This window comes from Dendrobates tinctorius, unplaced genomic scaffold, assembly GCF_039654945.1.
Source record: "Dendrobates tinctorius isolate UK_male_01 unplaced genomic scaffold, ASM3965494v1 ptg000254l, whole genome shotgun sequence".
Lineage (NCBI taxonomy): Eukaryota > Metazoa > Chordata > Amphibia > Anura > Dendrobatidae > Dendrobates > Dendrobates tinctorius.
Window position 1 is genome coordinate 13710794 of NW_027361921.1, and position 18587 is coordinate 13729380.

General features: G+C 44.0%; 1 protein-coding gene across 2 annotated transcripts in view; it reads left to right on the plus strand.

Moving 5' to 3' along the window:
- The window catches only part of MFSD6 (major facilitator superfamily domain containing 6), a 171049-nt gene extending 152780 nt beyond the window's left edge, over positions 1-18269 (plus strand). The window contains exons 7-8 of one of the 2 annotated variants that reach the window (XM_073558190.1): positions 9965-9984; positions 16006-16119. In XM_073558190.1, the coding sequence (XP_073414291.1) occupies positions 9965-9982 (18 nt within the window). In that variant the 3' untranslated portion in view covers positions 9983-9984; positions 16006-16119. Of the gene's footprint in view, positions 1-9964; positions 9985-16005 lie in introns of both variants that reach the window. The other variant, XM_073558189.1, reaches the window with a different exon arrangement.
- The last annotated feature ends 318 nt before the right edge of the window (positions 18270-18587 follow it).

The window sequence follows — 18587 nt, forward strand, 5'->3', positions numbered from 1 at the left end:
ACCACACACCAAACTGAATTGACCAACAAGAGCATGTGTGAACATTAGCAAAAACAAACTTAACTTGAGAAGACTGGAACAGAGCTGAGTCCAAGACCTGAGAAGCAGACTGAATCACCAGCACCAGGATAGGGCGTCGACTGTCTTATATCCAGTCTGATACTCCAGAGATCCAATCGTTATCGTCCTCACCAGGTGGCAGATCACTACCAATTAAACCAACCTCACTACCTCCTGTCACCACCAGAGTGAGAACGGAAGGAGAACTCTCAACTGGTGGAGCAGAAAATGAGCTCATAACAGTTGCCATTGCTCAAGGACTCCTGCCATTGCTGTTGAATAGATGGTAGGGGAGTTCTTATCTTCTTGTGGGAGGACTGTCCAACAATATTGTTTACCTTCATAAGTAAAGGAAAAAAAGATACTGACAGGGTGCAGGGGTACAGAGAAAAATGCATTTGCCAAATCAATGACTGTGAAACATGTTGCCGTTGCTGGGATATGTGACAGTATTGTGTGTGGGTTAGGGACAATGGAGGTCACACTTTCTGTAACATCATTAATAGCCCTTAAATCATGAACCATCCTGTAAGTGTCAGGGGAACCCTTCGGTCCTTTTTTCTGAGGTACAAAGGGGTGTTGCAGGGGGAAGATCTTTGCACCAGAACCTCTGCCTTAACATACTCTTAAATATCTCTGCTTAGGGCCATTGATTTGGCTAGGCTCAAGGGGTGTTGCTTTAAACAAGGAGGAGTGGTTCCTTTTTTCAATTTAATCATGACCGGGGGATGGACAACCGACCCACATCAGTTTTTCCCTTTGCCCAAAAAGTGTCTGGCACCTGTCCCATTTCCTCATCCTCAGGCATTTTGGTGTCAGGTGTTAGTTTCACTGCTTTTGTCATATACACCATTGCCGCAATCTTACACAAATGTTTATCTGAGAGGGGACTTGTGACGGTAATACCCTCAGGAGAGTACTGTATGGTGGCCTGGATCGCACTCAGCACATCTGCTCCCAGTAAATTCATAGGGGTATTGTCACTAACAATAAGTTTTGTAAGCACCTCTTGGCTATCTCGTAATTTTAGTCTTATTTGTTTTGTCACAGGGGCTTATGTCACTTGCCCCTCTACCCCCACACATTCCACAATCTCATCAGTAATCATGTCTGGCATTATCAAATCGTTGTGTGCCACAGTCCCGGCTGCCCCAGTGTCAATCAAAAATTCTGTCTCTTTCCCTCCCGGCATTGTTATGGTGGTCATCAAGGCAGGACCAGGTCCGGAGGGGACAAGAACAGGGCACACGTTTGTCACTGGCTTGCCAGTTTCCTAGTCTGTACGTGGAGGAGTTGGAAGATTGGTCTGCTTACTCTCCCTTGTAGGGTTTTTGCAATGGTTGGCATAGTGCCCATTCTCACCACAATTCCAGCACCTCACGATTTCTATGTCCTTAGGTCCCTTTCTACGTCTCCACTGTTTTCCTTGTGTTCCAGCATACATGACAGGTCGTCTTATTGTCCTTGTTTGTTCAACTCCTTTAGCCACCAGGCTGCATTGTTGCATAATGCTACTATTCGGCCTGCCACCTAGCAGATTCACTGAGCTGCGCTTGCTTGCTGAGCTCAATGCCTCAAGGTGAACTCCTTTCACTGCGAGCGTGAGAAAGTTCTCACACTCGTGGTGGTGCCAGAAAGGTCATCGGTGTTCAGAGCCAATTAACTCCTTTCACCACAATGACATCTTTGCGAGCGCTGTGAGAAAAGTTCAACCGGCGTCCGCGCTGACGTCATTGAGTTGAACAGAGTTCACTGGCTCTGAACTCCAATGACCTTTCTGATGGCATCAGGAGTGTGAGAACTTTCTCATGCTTGTGTTTACGTCAGTGGAATGAAAGGAGTTCATTGGATATGAATCCTGCTCAACTTTACCACATCATCGTGAGGCGCTCAGCAAGTATGCTTAGCTCTGTATCTCTGGTGGATGGCAGGCTGTATAGTCGGATCATGCAACAATGCAGCCTGCCATCTAGATGTAGCAGAGCTAGAAGCGTCACAAGACAATTGGTTTATTATCTTCTCAGCGGACAGGTGAGGAGTATGGTTGTTTATTGTATAATAAACAACCATATTCCTCATCTGTCTGCTGAGAAGATAAATGTAAATGTAGATTCATTATAGGAGTCTGTCATTATTTCAATTAAAGGACTTTATTCTGGGTGTGTGTGTTTTTTATACAATATCACTATTGAGTCAGTAATGAAGGGTGTCTTTTAGACGCCTCTCCATTACTAACCTCTGGGCTTGATGAAACCCAAAAATATATAGTTTGGGGGGTTGATGTCACCAATCATCCCACTTGCCACCACACCAGGGCAAATGGGAAGAGCGAGGCAATGTGTCAGAACTGGCGAACCTTATGGATGTACCTTTCCTGGGGCGGCTGATGTCTGATGTTTTTCATCTGGCAGGGGGCCAATATCTGTGGCCCCTTCCTAGGCTATTAATGTCAGCCCGCAGCGGTTTGCCTAGCCTTTGCTTGTTATTAATTATAGGGAGATAGGGCCTTTTTTGGGGGGGTCCCCATTTAATAACCAGTGAAGGCTAAGTATACAGCTTTTTTTCTGAAACAAATCTATTTACTAAAAAAACCTGTACACACACAGCACTGATAATAAATATATATATATATATATATATATAAAATAAGTGAATCTATTTGTGTGTGTATCACCAACCAATCACGAAGCATCGTTCATTTCACCAGAGCTGTTCAAAAGAAGCTGAGCTGTGATTGGTTGCTATGAGCAACAGTTTTCCTTGCAACCAATCACTAAGCATCTCTCATTTCACAAGAGCTGGTTAAAAGTAGCTGAGCTGTGATTAGTTGCTATGAGCAAGTTTTCCCACTTGACAACACCTCAGCAGGCACTGACATGGTGGGAGAAATCTAGCATTGTCTGCCCCCCTGAAAGGAGCAGAGAGCACATGACAGAAATAAATAACCCCTCCCTGCCCATATCTCCATCACACATCTTCCCCCTTAAAGAGGGATCATTGGTATGGAAGTCAGAGCAAATCCATCCAGGGCTTTGGTTTTGACCCCAGGCCTCTCTTAAAGGAATCCCTGGTATGGAAATTAGGACCGTTCCACTCAGCTCTGTGGTTCTGACCCCAGGGTCTCTTAAAGGGATCATTGGTATGGAAGTTAGGGCAAATCCACTCTGCGCTTTGGTACTGACCCCAGGCCTTTCTTAAAGGGATCATTGGTATGCAAGTCACGGCAAACCCACTCAGCGCTCTGGTTCTGATCCCTGTCTCTCTTAAAGGGATCCCCGGTATGGAAGTGAGCGCAAATCCACTCAGAACTCTGGTTCTGACCCAAGGCCCATCTTAAAGGAATCCCTAGTTTGGAAGTGAGGGCAAATCCACTCTGTTTTGATACTGACCCCAGGCTTCTCTTAAAGGGATCTCCTGTATGGAAGATAGGGTAAATCCCTCAGCGCTCTGATTCTCACCCCAGGCTTCTATTAAAGGGATAATTGGGGTGGAAGTCAGGACAAATCCACTCAGCGCTCTGGTTCTGAAACCAGGCTGACGGGATGATGTGGGATATTAAGGGTAGTAGTCTGGTAGCTCTGGCTGATGGGATGATGTGGGATATTAGTGGTAGTAGTCCGGTAGCTCTGGCTGACGGGATGATGTTGGATATTAGGGGGAGTAGTCCCTATTAGTGGTAGTAGTCCGGTGGCTCTGGCTGACGGGATGATGTGGGATATTAGTGGTAGTAGTCCGGTGGCTCTGGCTGATGGGATGATGTGGGATATTAGGGGGAGTAGTCTGGTGGCTCTGGCTGATGGGATGATGTGGAATATTAGGGGTAGTAGTCCGGTGGCTCAGGATGATGTGGGATATTAGGGGTAGTAGTCCGATGGCTCTGGCTAATGAAATGATGTGGGATATTAGTGGTAGTAGTCCGGTAGCTCTGGCTGACGGGATGATGTGGGATATTAGGGGGAGTAGTCCCTATTAGTGGTAGTAGTCAGGTGGCTCTGGCTGACGGGATAATGTGGGATATTAGTGGTAGTAGTCCGGTGGCTCTGGCTGATGGGATGATGTGGGATATTAGGGGGAGTAGTCTGGTGGCTCTGGCTGATGGGATGATGTGGGATATTAGTGGTAGTAGTCTGGTGGCTCTGGCTGATGGGATGATGTGGGATATTAGTGGTAGTAGTCCGGTGGCTCTGGCTGACGGGATGATGTGGGATATTAGTGGTAGTAGTCCGGTGGCTCTGGCTGATGGGATAATGTGGGATATTAGGGGGAGTAGTCTGGTGGCTCTGGCTGATGGGGTGATGTGGGATATTAGTGGTAGTAGTCCGGTGGCTCTGGCTGACGGGATGATGTGGGATATTAGTGGTAGTTGTCTGTTGGCCCTGGCTGACGGGATGATGTGGTATATCCGGAGTAGTAGTCCGGGGACTCTGGCTGATGGGACGATGTGGGATATTAGGGGTAGTAGTCCGGTAGCTCTGGCTGACGGGATGATGTGGGATATTATAGTGAATGTGGCTATGCAGATTGGGCGGGGCTCTACACTCAGAGATATAGATAGATAGATAGATATATATATATATATATATATATATATATATATATATATATAAATAATCATTATAATTTGTTATAACTAACCATAGTTAGTTAGTATGCCCGGGCAGCGCCGGGCTCTTAAGCTAGTGTGTATGTGTGTGTGTATGTATGTATGTATATATATATATATATATATATAAATACCTCCTTCTAACCCCCCAATGGGGGTGGTCTTTGTCTATTCTTATTGGCGGGTACTCTACCAGAGGCCTGGAAGTTTGAGGGTGCTGCGCAGGATCTTAGTTGTTCCCAGTATTGCTCTTTTCTGGTCAGGGAGTTCAGATGTTGCTCCTGGGATTTGTTGTAGCCATTCTTCCAACTTAGGGGCCACTGGAATCACTGTTGCCTTCAGCTTCCACATCTTCTCCAGTTCTCCTTTGAGGCCTTGGTATTTCTCCAACTTCTCATATTCCTTCACTCTGATGTTGCTGTCACTTGGCACTGCCACATCTATTATCATTGCTATCTTCTGATCCTTGTCTACTATCACAATGTCAAGGATATGTATACACACTACCGTTCAAAAGTTTAGGGTCTCTTAGAAATTTCCTTATTTTTGAAAGAAAAGCACAGTTTTTTTTTCCAATGAAGCTAACATTACGTGATTCAGAAATACACTCTATACATTGTTAATGTGGTAAATTACTATTCTAGCTGTAAATGTCTGGTTTGTAATGCAATATCTTCATAGGTGTATAGAGGCCCGTTTCCAACAACCATCACTCCAGTGTTCTTATGGTACTTTGTGTTTGCTGTGTAAGAAGGCTAATGTGTGGTTAGAATACCCTTGAAAACCCTTGTGCAAGTATGTTAGCACAGCTGAAAACAGTTTGGTTGATTAGAGAAGCTATAAACTTGACCTTCCTTTGAGCTAGTTGAGAATCTGGAGCAATGCATTTGTTGGTTCCATTAAACTGTCAAAATGGCCAGAAAAAAAGAACTTTCATGTGAAACTCAACAGTCTATTCTTGTTCTTAGAAATGAAGGCTATTCCATGCGAGAAATAGTCAAGAAACTGAAGATTTCCTACAACAGTGTGTACAACTCCCTTCAGAGGAGAGCACAAACAGGCTCTCACCAGAGTAGAAAGAGAAGTGGGAGACCCTGCTGCACAACTGAGCAACAAGACAAGTACATTAGAGTCTGTAGTTTGCGAAATCGACACCTCACAGGTCCTCAACTGGCAGCTTCAATAAATAGTACACGCAAAACGCCAGTGTCAACGTCTACAGTGAAGAGGCGACTCCGGGATGCTAACATTCAGGGCAGAGTGGCAAAGAAAAAGTCATATCTGAGACTGGCAATAAAAGGAAAAGTTTAATATGGGCAAAAGAACACAGACATTGGACAGAAGAAGATTGGAAAAAAGTGTTATGGACAGACGCAGCCAAGTTTGAGGTGTTTGGATCACACAGAAGAACATTTGTGAGGCACAGAACAACTGAAAAGATGCTGGAAGAGTGCCTTACGCCAGGGGTCCCCAACCGCCGGTCTGCGGCCCAGCACCGGGCCGCTGCAGTGCCCTTGCCGGTCCGCGGACACAAGGGGAGCCAGGGGCGGTCAGTGGCGTAGCGGGGGCTGGGGCGGCGCGCAGCAGTTCTTAGCGGCGGCCAGGGAGCGATCCAAGCAGCTCCGCTGCCTGCAAGAGGGAATAGCAGGAGCGGAGCTGCAAGGACCCGTCCAGCTTCCTGCCCACCGCCCGCGCTTCCTGTCTCTGACACAGAGAGGAGCGTGGCCGCTGCTGTGTGAGAGCAAGGAAGCGCGGGCGATGCTGCGACAGGTGAGAGGAGAGAGGTGGTGTGTGTGTGTATGTCTGTCTGTGTGTGTGTATGTATAATGTGTGTGTGTATGTATGTCTGTCTGTGTGTGTACATGTATGTATGTGTGTGTGTGTGTGTATGTATAATGTGTGTGTGTGTGTGTGTTGGTCTGTTTGTGTAGCCTGGCCCTGGAGGAGATGGGGACATGAGGAGAAGGCCATGAGGGGAGTGATGGAGAGACGGCAGTGATGGGGTGAAGGCAATGATGGGGAGAGGGGAGTGATGGGGTGAAGGCAATGATGGAGAGATGGCAGTGATGGGGTGAAGGCAATGATGGAGAGATGGCGGTGATGGGGTGAAGGCAATGATGGGGAGATGGCAGTGATGGGGTGAAGGCAATGATGGGGAGAGGGGAATGATGGGGAGAAGGGAGTGATGGGGAGAAGGCAATGATGGGGAGAGGGGAGTGATGGGGTGAAGGCAATGATGGAGAGATGGCAGTGATGGGGTGAAGGCAATGATGGAGAGATGGCAGTGATGGGGTGAAGGCAATGATGGAGAGATGGCAGTGATGGGGTGAAGGCAATGATGGGGAGATGGCAGTGATGGGGTGAAGGCAATGATGGGGAGAGGGGAGTGATGGGGTGAAGGCAATGATGGGGAGAAGGGAGTGATGGGGAGAAGGCAATGATGGGGAGAGGGGAGTGATGGGGTGAAGGCAATGATGGAGAGATGGCAGTGATGGGGTGAAGGCAATGATGGCGAGATGGCAGTGATGGGGTGAAGGCAATGATGGCGAGATGGCAGTGATGGGGTGAAGGCAATGATGGAGAGATGGCAGTGATGGGGTGAAGGCAATGATGGAGAGATGGCAGTGATGGGGTGAAGGCAATGATGGGGAGATGGCAGTGATGGGGTGAAGGCAATGATGGGGAGAGGGGAGTGATGGGGTGAAGGCAATGATGGGGAGAAGTGAGTGATGGGGAGAAGGCAATGATGGGGAGAGGGGAGTGATGGGGTGAAGGCAATGATGGAGAGATGGCAGTGATGGGGTGAAGGCAATGATGGAGAGATGGCAGTGATGGGGTGAAGGCAATGATGGAGAGATGGCAGTGATGGGGTGAAGGCAATGATGGAGAGATGGCAGTGATGGGGTGAAGGCAATGATGGGGAGATGGCAGTGATGGGGTGAAGGCAATGATGGGGAGAGGGGAGTGATGGGGTGAAGGCAATGATGGGGAGAAGGGAGTGATGGGGAGAAGGCAATGATGGGGAGAGGGGAGTGATGGGGTGAAGGCAATGATGGAGAGATGGCAGTGATGGGGTGAAGGCAATGATGGAGAGATGGCAGTGATGGGGTGAAGGCAATGATGGAGAGATGGCAGTGATGGGGTGAAGGCAATGATGGAGAGATGGCAGTGATGGGGTGAAGGCAATGATGGGGAGAAGGGGGTGATGGGGTGAAGGCAATGATGGGGAGACAGCAGTGATGGGGTGAAGGCAATGATGGGGAGAAGGGAGTGATGGGGTGAAGGCAATGATGGGGAGAAGGGGGGTGATGGAGCACTTATTCAAAACCTATGGTGAGTTGAGTCACATTATAAATGTTATTTAATTATAAGTATGCGCTGCTACACTACAACCGCGTCCATAGCCCCGCCCCCTTATGACCAAAGCCCCGCCCCTGCCACACCTCCATCCCCGCCCTGCCGGGCCACGGAAGAATGGTCTTGCTTGAAACCGGTCCCTGGTGCAAAAAAGGTTGGGGACCACTGCCTTACGCCATCTGTCAAGCATGGTGAAGGTAATGTGATGGTCTGGGGTTGCTTTGGTGCTTGCAAAGTGGGAGATTTGTACAAGGTAAAAGGGATTTTGAATAAGGACAGCTATCACTCCATTTTGCAACGCCATTCCATACCCTGTGTGGACAGAGCTTGATTGGAGCCAATTTCATCCTACAACAGGACTGACCCAAAGCACACCTCCAAATTATACAGGAACTATTTAGGGAAGAAGCAGGCAGCTGGTATTCTATCTATAATGGAGTGGCCAGCGCAGTCACCAGATTTCAATCCCATTGAGCTGTTGTGGGAGCAGCTTTGACCGTATGGTATGCAAAAAGTGCCCATCAAGCCAAACCAACTTGTGGGAGGGGCTTCTGGAAGCATGGGGTGCAATTTCTCCAGATTACCTCAGCAAATTAACTGCTAGAATGCCAAAGTTCTGCAATGTTGTAATTGCTGCAAAGGGAGCATTCTTTGACGAAAGCAAAGTTCGAAGGAGAAAATTATTATTTCAAATAAAAATCTATATCTTTTTGAAGAATATTTAGCTGGAAGACTAAATTACATACAGCAATTCTCTATGGAAAAGCTCATGTTAAAATCGCACTGCAATTGGATCACATTCGCATGTAAATGGAATGCAAGATGTGAAAAACTGGATTGTACTCTAATGAAAATTCACATGACACTTGTCCCACTTTTCTTGATTGAAATCGAACTGTTTTTTTTTACGGTGATGGGTATTTTAATAATAAGCATTTTAAGGTTCCTGGAGCTGCCTAGCCAGTCTCCAGACCTGAGCCCAATAAAAAATCTTGAATCTCAGTGTTGCCCAGTGACAGCCCCGAAACCTGAAATATCTGGAGAAGATCTGTATGGAAGAGTGGGCCCAAATCCCTGCTGCAGTCTCGGCAAACATGGTCAGAAACTACAGGAAACGTCTGACCTCAGCAATTGCAAACAGATGTTTCTGAATCAAATAATAAGTTCTGTTTTTCTATTGTATTAAATACGGTACTTATTTCATGTGAAAATGCAAATTATGTAACATCAAACAATGTGGTTTTCTGTTTTTGTTTTTTAAGATTCTCTTACACTTGAGGTGTACGTATGATAAAAAATTACAGACCTCTCCATTCTCTGTAGACGGAAAAACTTGCAAAATCGTCAGTGTATTAAATACTTATTTAATCCCACTGTAATATGGTTTTTCATTGGATGCCTCTGCAGATTACATTATTCCATACAGCAGAAACATGTACCGACACAACAGGACACTGGTCACTGTTGGCTTATTGGGGGCCAATGGAAACATTTGAGATCCAGGGGTATTCTCCCAAAGGACACTGCCAAGTGCTGGGCAAAAAAGCCCAACATGATAGAAAACAGAGAATTTGTGCCATTTTTTTTTTTTTTTAAATATTTCACAAAATTGTTCAGATCTCAAGCTCCATATTATGGCTGATTTATTCAGAACAAGGTGTACTTCTTATCTCTGGCCTATGTTTGGTATTACAGCTCAGCCTCACTTACTAGAAATGGTCTGCATTACCTGACATGGCCTACAGACGGAAGAGGGGCTCTTTCTTTCATGGTTTTTCTTTTTTTAATCACCCTTTTAAATCAAAGGCTGTTTAATTGCATAAAGTACACCCCAACTAGGGAAGTATCAATACTAGTGAACTTTCCGTAATATTGTCATTTGTTTAACATGTATAGAAGTGGGTAAAGTATTTTTTTTTTTCATTGCCGCTGATGCGATACCAGTTAGGAGACAAGAATTAAAGGTAAGGCCTCCCCACTTTCATGTCTTATTCATCAGTCTGTAATGGCTGCGAATTTATACAATGACAGTACAATGAGATGCATGAGCCTTGCATTTTCTTTTTTTTTTTTTGTAATAATTGCAACGGTTAACTTTTAGTTAGAACACATTTTTTGCTTACACCATCTTTTAAGAATTAATGACTTCTCCAGGAAGTGAAAATGAATGAATTCAAATCTGGTCATGTCCTGAGGAATGTCAGCACTCCAGTCTACATAAAGTAGATACGGGGCCTATAAAGCATGAAGCGAAGTGCTAGTACCTCCACACATCATCGTGCTTTCTCTTAAAGGGAAGCAGTCATTAGGAAGTGACCAATTGGTTAAAACAAGTGCTGATGGAAAAAAAATTTCACACTTTTTGGTGTTCCTTTTTGTTTTTTTATGATGACTGTCTTTTAAAAATAAAAAAATAGAAATCGTGCAATTTTCACACTGGCCATAGGGATCTTTTTAGACTCAAACTTCCTGTTGTCAAGAAACAACAAATGTGCGTATGAACAGAGCCGGACCCTGTTCAGATATATGTAGTTACATAACAAGAAAACCTTTTCAGATTAATGGCTGTGATGACACATGCAATCAAAATGTCTACAATAATATACCATGTATAATTCTACAATTCTTTTTTTTTTTTTTTTTTTTTTTTTTTTTTTGTGCTTTTTAGGCCGGTTTCACATTTGCGCTTCAGGGCGCAGCGACAGCCTGCGCACGGCCACCGCTAAGCCCCGCCCCTGCCGCACCTCCGCCGGTAGCTCCGCCTCCGGGCGCATGACGCTGCATGCGTCCCCTATCTATCACTGAGGACGCAGGCCGTGCGCAGTATGCGTTTTTGCGGCTCCTGCGTCCTTTTGACGGTGCGCCGACCAGCGCCAAACGCAACCTGTTGCAATTTGGTTGCGCTCGGCGCACCGTCAAGGGACGCAGGCGTCGCCAAACGCATACTGCGCACGGCCTGCATCCTCAGAGATAAAGATAGGGGACGCATGCAGCGTCATGCGCCCAGAGGCGGAGGCTCGGTAGGGGGCGGGGCTTAGCGGCGCCCGTGCGCAGGCCGTCGCTGCGCCCTGAAGTGCAAATGTGAAACCGGCCTTATTGTGGCATTTGAGGACCTATAACTTTTTTTCTGCTGATCTCCTGTATGAGAACTTATTTCTCTTATGTGACAAGTTTTATTCTTCATTTAATATATTTAATTTAATATATCTTAGCTGCTCGTTTTTCAGCAGAAACAGGTTGCCCTCCATTCCACTGGTTTATCATCTAATATAAACTTACTTTGTAACATCTTCACATCCTGTTCCGTACAGATGTGTCCAGATCCCAGAATTCCAGGCGGCGGAAGTTTACTGGCCGCCATATTGGGACACCCAAGTGATAAGTGTCTCAATATGGAAACTGCTGGTGGTACCAGGAAGAAGCAAAATATAATACTGACATTACAGCAAGGGATCACAGGATTCATTTTGTGAGGTAAAATATTTCACTGACTGTTTTTAAACAATATTTTACCTCACAAAATGTATCCCCTGTGATCCCCTGCTGTAATGTCAGTATGGTCTTTTGCTTCCTCCCCTGCCCAGGAGCTGTGGTATGTTCTGTACACGGTCAGACACAGACAATTTTTAAAATGAACTTTCGTTCATGGGATAACTCCCTTTAAAAAGCAAATATAAATGCCAACATCAAAAAAATACCAAGAATATACCATCAAAGAAAAGGACGGCTATCCAAGTTACCACAGAAACATGACAAGGGGGATAGCACATGGGGTAGACAGGTCAAAGAAGAGAGCACAGACGGGAGAAGTCAGCACATGGGGAAAGAGAGTGTGGATAGGTGGGTGAGCACATGGGGGGAGAGATTCTCAATGCTGCAGAGCCTGCCCCCATCGTGACATTACCACCATTCCCATGCAATAGCATCGGGCCTCCATCTAGTAGTAACCATAATTGCCATCAGGAAACAGTTGCCATATTCCCACCGCCACCAAGTTTATATTCACATACAGTAGTCTTCCTTGAAGACTAGTAGCCGTGCACTATTCATGTCTGTGCATGCGGCATCCACATTCTCCTATAGGGACACTACGGCAGGGATGAACTAGCCTGCAGCCTCACCGGGCAGGTCCATAAGTGCACAGTGCTGCAACAATGTGTGTGCGCCTGACCTACATCGGGTTCATACTGCAGGCTTCAGTGCTGCAAGCACCACATTGAGGGGAGACTCAGGCAGCCATAGAGCTCGGACAGGATTCGCAACGCGGTGCTTTGATTGGCTGTCGACTCACCAGAGCGTGACTGCTGCATAGAAATACACAATGTCACGCTTCTGTCAGGAGAGCCAACAGCCAGACCGAACATTGTGTTGCGATCTTTGCCTGAGTAATTCTGCTGTTTTACTCTCCCCTTATCCTAAGCTACATTTGATTTCTAGCAGTTTGGCTGTCCCTGTATGTTGGTTGGAAATGGAGAAACTAAGGGTCAGGTGTAATTTGCCCAGGTCTCCTCTCGGAAACTTGAAGCAGCAACGATTTTTTTTTAGCTTCTGTACTCCTTTGAAATGTCTGTCAGAGTTTGAGCCGAGGGTCACCTTACTGTGATTTTATTGTTTCGCATTAGGTAATTGTATCACAGGTGCGGGAGGAGATGGAGAACTCAGTTTCCCCACCTCCTCCATTGTCTGAGTTCGCAGATGTTGGACTGCACTTGGATGACATCTGAGTGCAGTCCGATGTGTCACGTGGAGCCTTAGACTTGTATGGGCGCATATGATCTGAACTCCAGAGCCACTTGCAGGTGGCTGAGATTTTTTTCTCATGCTTAGTCGGCAAAGGAAAAAAAATGCCGATCTGTATTGCTCCATTGCTTAATATTGGTCTGATAGAGCTAGCCGTTAAAAGATCGCGTAGCACTGAGCCATGTTATAAACTCATGTGAATGAGTCCACAGGAGGACCGTTCAAGGCAGACATGCTGCTCAAGCAGTTTTGAGGAGACTGAGATATGATAGACTCATCCAGAAGCAAACCATGCAGAAAGTCATTTTTCCAGCAGCAGAAGATGAATATTACATTTTGCCATCTTCAACACAATTGTGCGCTATTGTTTATCTTACTGAACATGTGTCCGCAGGTTTTGTTATGTAATCTCAGCGTAGCAGCATGTAGGGACAGAGAGCCTGATTTCAGTGATGTGTCACTTACTGGTCTGTTTGATGTAGTTTTGATGATGTACAATACAAAATAATATTATGGTACCGTGTTAGCCTGAAAAATAGATGTTAATACTTACCGTATGCCCCCCCCAAAAAAAAAAAAACATTGAGATAAGTATTCAAGCAGTGATACCTTTATTGGCTAACCAGAGAAATTATATTTGCAAGCAAGCTTTCAGGGCTCAAAAGACCCCTTCATCAGGCTAGATTACAAGTGAATTACTGATCAGAGATGGCAACATTTAAATAGAAATTACAACATGACATGAGGTGATACAGGCCAAGGAAATTAAATTAAGGTTTTTGTTACACATGTAAATGAGGTGGCAGTGTTCTATTAGAGATCTGAAGACCTTCTTGTGGAGGTGTGAACTGTGTCCATGTAATGAGTCATGAATCCAGGTGTCACATTCAGTCCTGTTGTTAGAGAATGAAACATATTTATAAATTTATACTCCCAAATTTTCCTTTCTCTGTCACTATTAAAATGACCTTTCAATATTAGGACTTTTAGATCTGCCAAGCTGTGTCCAGGTCTAGAGAAGTGTATTCCTACAGGTGTGTCCAGCTCATTTTTTATCGTATGTCTATGCAGATTCATTCTTGTTTATAGTTTTTGCTTTGTTTCTCCTATGTATGTCCCTGCATTGCACCTTGTACATTGTATCATGTACACGACATTGGAACATAACATAATATTATAGGTAGATGGTTGACCCAGCTTAGGGGAAGGAATTTTTTTTCCCTATGGAGAAAATAGGCTTCTACTCTGTGGGTTTTTTTCCTTCCCCAGGATCAACAATGCAGAACAGCTGCACTAAAAATAGGCTGAACTAGATGGACATAAGGTCTTCCTTCAGCCTTCAAAACTGTTACTATGTTACGTGAAAAATAGTCCATGATCTTATAGTCTTGATTTGTGTTGGGTATGGGGACTTTATCTGTTTGGTGATATGTGGGTGCAGGTCTTGCATTTCTTACTGTTACAGGGGACTGTGCCTGTCTCTAATGGTGATTCGAGGGCACTTCTGAAAAGGATATTCCTTAGGTTGGGAGGCTGTTTGTAGGAGAGCAGTGGCAGTTCTGGGAATATTACTTTCAGTCTGTGGTCTCTGTGGAATGTGGGTTGGAGGTCAGCGCCAATTTTCCTTAAAATGTTCGTGTGAGGGTTGTACGTGACCACAAGTGGCACCCTGTTGTTATCCTCCTTCTGTTTGTAATCCAGGAGGCTGCTTCTTGAGATCCTTGTAGCTCTGTGGATCTGTTCATCAATTACAAGTGGATGATATCCTTGGTGTAGGAATGTTTTCCTAAGTGATAGTAGTTGTAGTCTTCTATCCTCGTCTGAACAGATCCGAATGTACCTTAGAGCTTGACTGTAGATTGTTGATTTTTTTGTGTGTCTTGGATGAAAGCTGTTCCATCTCAGGTATGCCGGACGTCCTGTGGGTTTATGGTAAATAGTCATTTGAACGGTATTGTCTTTGATGTATATAGTTGTATCTAGAAAATGGATTTGGGATTTTGAAAAGTTGAGTGTGTGCTTGATGGTTGGGTGGAACTTGTTGAAGTTTTTGTGGAAGGTAAGCAGGTCCTCCTTTGAGCCTTTCCAGATTATTAGTAGGTCATCAATGTAGCGGAAGTATGCTAGAGGTTTGATAGTGCAGGATGCCAAAAAGTCTTGTTGTAGTTTAGCCATAAACAGGTTAGCATACTGTGGTGACATTTTGCTTCCCATGGCGCTGCCCATGCACTGTTGGTATATATTGTTTCCAAAGGAAAAATAGTTATGGTGGAGCACAAACCTGATGAATTGCAAGGCTGGTTCCGTGACCAGATTGTTTTCTTGGAGGAAATATTTGCATGTAGCAATCCTATCTCTGTGAGGAATGTTGAGTATAGGGACTCTACGTCCATGGTGGCCAATATTGTATCCTCTGGAAGTGGACCCAGTGCTGACAATTTGCAGAGAATGTCTGTGGTGTCCTGTCCTGTTTCCTTGGCCTGTATTCACCTCATGTCCTGTTGTAATTTCTATTTAAATGTTGCCATCTCTTATCAGTAATTCACTTGTAATCAAGCCTGATGAAGGGGCCTTTTGAGCCCTGAAAGCTTGCTTGCAAATATAATTTCTCTGGTTAGCCAATAAGGGTATCACTGCTTGTATACTTTTCTCAATTTTTTTTTGGGGGGGGGGCATAAGTATTTATATCTATGTAGTTTTGATAGAATCCTTCTTTTCTCTGCTGTAGATGTAGCAGTGGTCAGAATGCTTAGCTGTGTATAGCCCTCACACCACTGATTAGTAGCTTGCTGGATACAGGACGCTACCAATTAGTCATGACTGACTTGCATACGACCTAGCCCTGTAGTGATAATCTCATTCTGATAAAACACTGATTGTATTGAAACTACAGCACACAGCGTAATAAGTCACATCCCTGGAGTCAGGATCTCTGCCCCTACATTATGCTGCTCCAATATTAAATAGCGAAAACCTGCTGACAAATTCCTTTTGTACGTTTGTCTTCTCCCCTCTTCAATGGACAGGTAATTAGCAAGGTATGGACGTGCCTCTCTTTACATTCTCTGTTATTACCTGATAGTTTATCAGTTGTTTTTCCCAGAAGTGTTCTGTTTGTCCTCTTCATACCAGCGCAGATTAGTATCCATTTGTTCACCCTTCCACAGTATTGTGATGTAAAGCAAAATTTAACCGGAGCATTAAAAATGTGATTGTTTTAAGTCCTTTCTTTTTTCTTTTCCTAGAAAAAGAATGAAAGTAACACTGCTATAAGATCTCCACGACTTGTAAGGAATGAAGACGCAACTACTGGGGCAGCTGCTGTAACGCCTGATATTCAGGAGGGTGGTTCTGCCACTGCAGAAATGGATGTCCAAGATGACGCCGTCCAATTACGGCAGAGCTCCGAGGGCCCTTTCTCTCGCCCAGAAGACACAGAGAATTAGTTACACAATGGACGCTGGATGGAGACAGAGGGAACTTTTAGGAAATTGCACAGCCTGCATATTTAAAGTGTTAGCAGGAGAAAGAAAAATACTGTCCTCACTATTTAATAAAACACAAAAAATTTGAGTCACAGTCGCAAGAAGCCCTCAGAAGTGTCGTCCTGTATGTAAATGAATGCAGCCTTCATAATGTAACAACATGAACTGTAGGGACACAGGTCTTCTCCAATGAAATGGTTATTTATTAGCATTCTTCATACTGTGCAATATACGTACTGTACATCTTACATTCCACACCAAGTAGATAAAAAGCCCAAAAGAATCCGCATTATGATGTAGCTTCAATATCTAACATTGGAGGTTATCAAACAGACGTTACTACATTGTATTGTTCAGATTGATGTATAATATTTATATCTGAAAAGAAAAATCTGGCACTCACAGTCCATTCATGTCTTCCTTTATTCATGGCAGCAGGCTGAGATTGCAACTCAATATGGACAACGGCCGTTCCGCACTCCCCTGTGCTTCAACACCGGACCGTTTGGAGCGCAAAACCGTCATCCTTACTGAGTTGCAGTGTCAGCCTGCTGCCATGTTTTAACCTTCACGAATAAAGGAAGATATTAATGGGCAGTGAGTGCCAGCTTTTTCTTTTCTCACATTCCACTTTATCTGTGTGGTTTTTTTTCTGGCACCCAATATTGCTGTTGCTTGGAAGGCTGTCCTGTGATTCTCTAAGACAAGGCGAGTGGTGGTGCCGGTTTTTCTATCTCAGAATACTACCTATTTTTAATACTTTGTGCATGTTTGGATATCTGGAAAATCTATACCTGGTAAAATGGTTTCTTTCCAAATGTCCAGTGGTAATGAGCTGTAATATTTATTTCATGCAATGTTGCATTTGTGGACTTCCGTTGTTTTCTATCCGCTCAAATCCAGGCTCCAATGGGGAATTTTATTGATTGTAGTGAATTGCATATATTGTACCAAAAGGAGAACTTAATGATTTAGTTCTAATATATTTATTTTCTATTAGTTTAGATCTGTGATTTTATCTTAAAAATAGAAAACTTCTGAAGTTAGTGAAATATTTTTTATTTTTGGTTGGACTTTTTACAATTCATTGAATTGGTATGTTAAGATAATTTCTTCTTAGTACTGGTACTTTTTAGATTTTTTTTTTATAATCTAAAAGCAAATGTGTGCTGGGCTTCCATTCATAATGAAATCCAGAATGCCTTGACAGTTCCACTATACAGTGGACACCACTGACTTAGAAGTGGGTCTGTCACATTCCACTGAGAGAGCTGCTGCTTTTCAATGAAAAAAATGAGACCTATTAGTGCAATGCTATTTTTATGCCAAATATCTCAAAAATGAGTGACAATCAGGGCTTTAGAGCATAAACTGCCCAAGTAGGGCCTTGTGTACACTGCCTTATTACTCAGATCCAGACAACACACCCATAGAAATCCGAGTGCATTCTGTACCTCTGATTGCCTTGTTTTAGTTTTTTTTTTTGTTTACATACACGTGCAAAATTAGTACTGAATGTATGAGAAAATTTGTTGGCCATGTTACAGCCCATCACATGACACTGGTTTGACTCCTTTCATCTGCTGGTGTGGGAACATTGACTTTTGTTGAAAGATCATATGCACATTTTATTTAAAGGAAGGAAGGGAAAAACTAGGATGACCGGTTAGGCTACTTATTGGCTCTGTGACCATGAGGTTTACCTAGAAGTGGTTCCACTTCAATTTTAGGAACAGTTTTGCGTTTTAACATCTTTCGTTAGCCATCTTTTTTTTTTTTCTTTTTTTCATAGAAGGTTTGTCTTTGTAAACTTGTTGAAAACTGTGTTCTGTGATACTATACGATTGCAACTTTGTGTGATGCGCACTGCCATTTTACCTTTAAAAATAAAGGTCCTTGCCTTAACTGCATAAGTCTGCAATATGAGACGTCACCATGGAACATTAGGCTTGCGCATTTTCTTAAAAATCCACATGTTAATACAATCTGCGTGTTTTTCTTCAATAAAGCAGTGTCTAAAGTTGTATCTTGTGTTTAGTCAGGATATCCGTTGTCCTTTATAAAATAAGATCTGAAGTTTTTAAAGGATATCGGTCCCAAGAATTGCAGCCATAAGCATGATGCCGTACTGTTGGGGAGCAAAAAAGGTGTTCACTGGTGTCTCAATTCGGCAGCACATCTTTCTACACAAGGCCGTTTCAAGTTTCCATTTTTATAGAATATATCAAAATAATTTAGAAAACAGGATGCCCTGTATGTATATTATCTGAGAAGAGTCATGACATTCATGATGGGCATTGCAGTCCTTGCTTCATCGACATTCTACAGGCTGGGATGTGTCA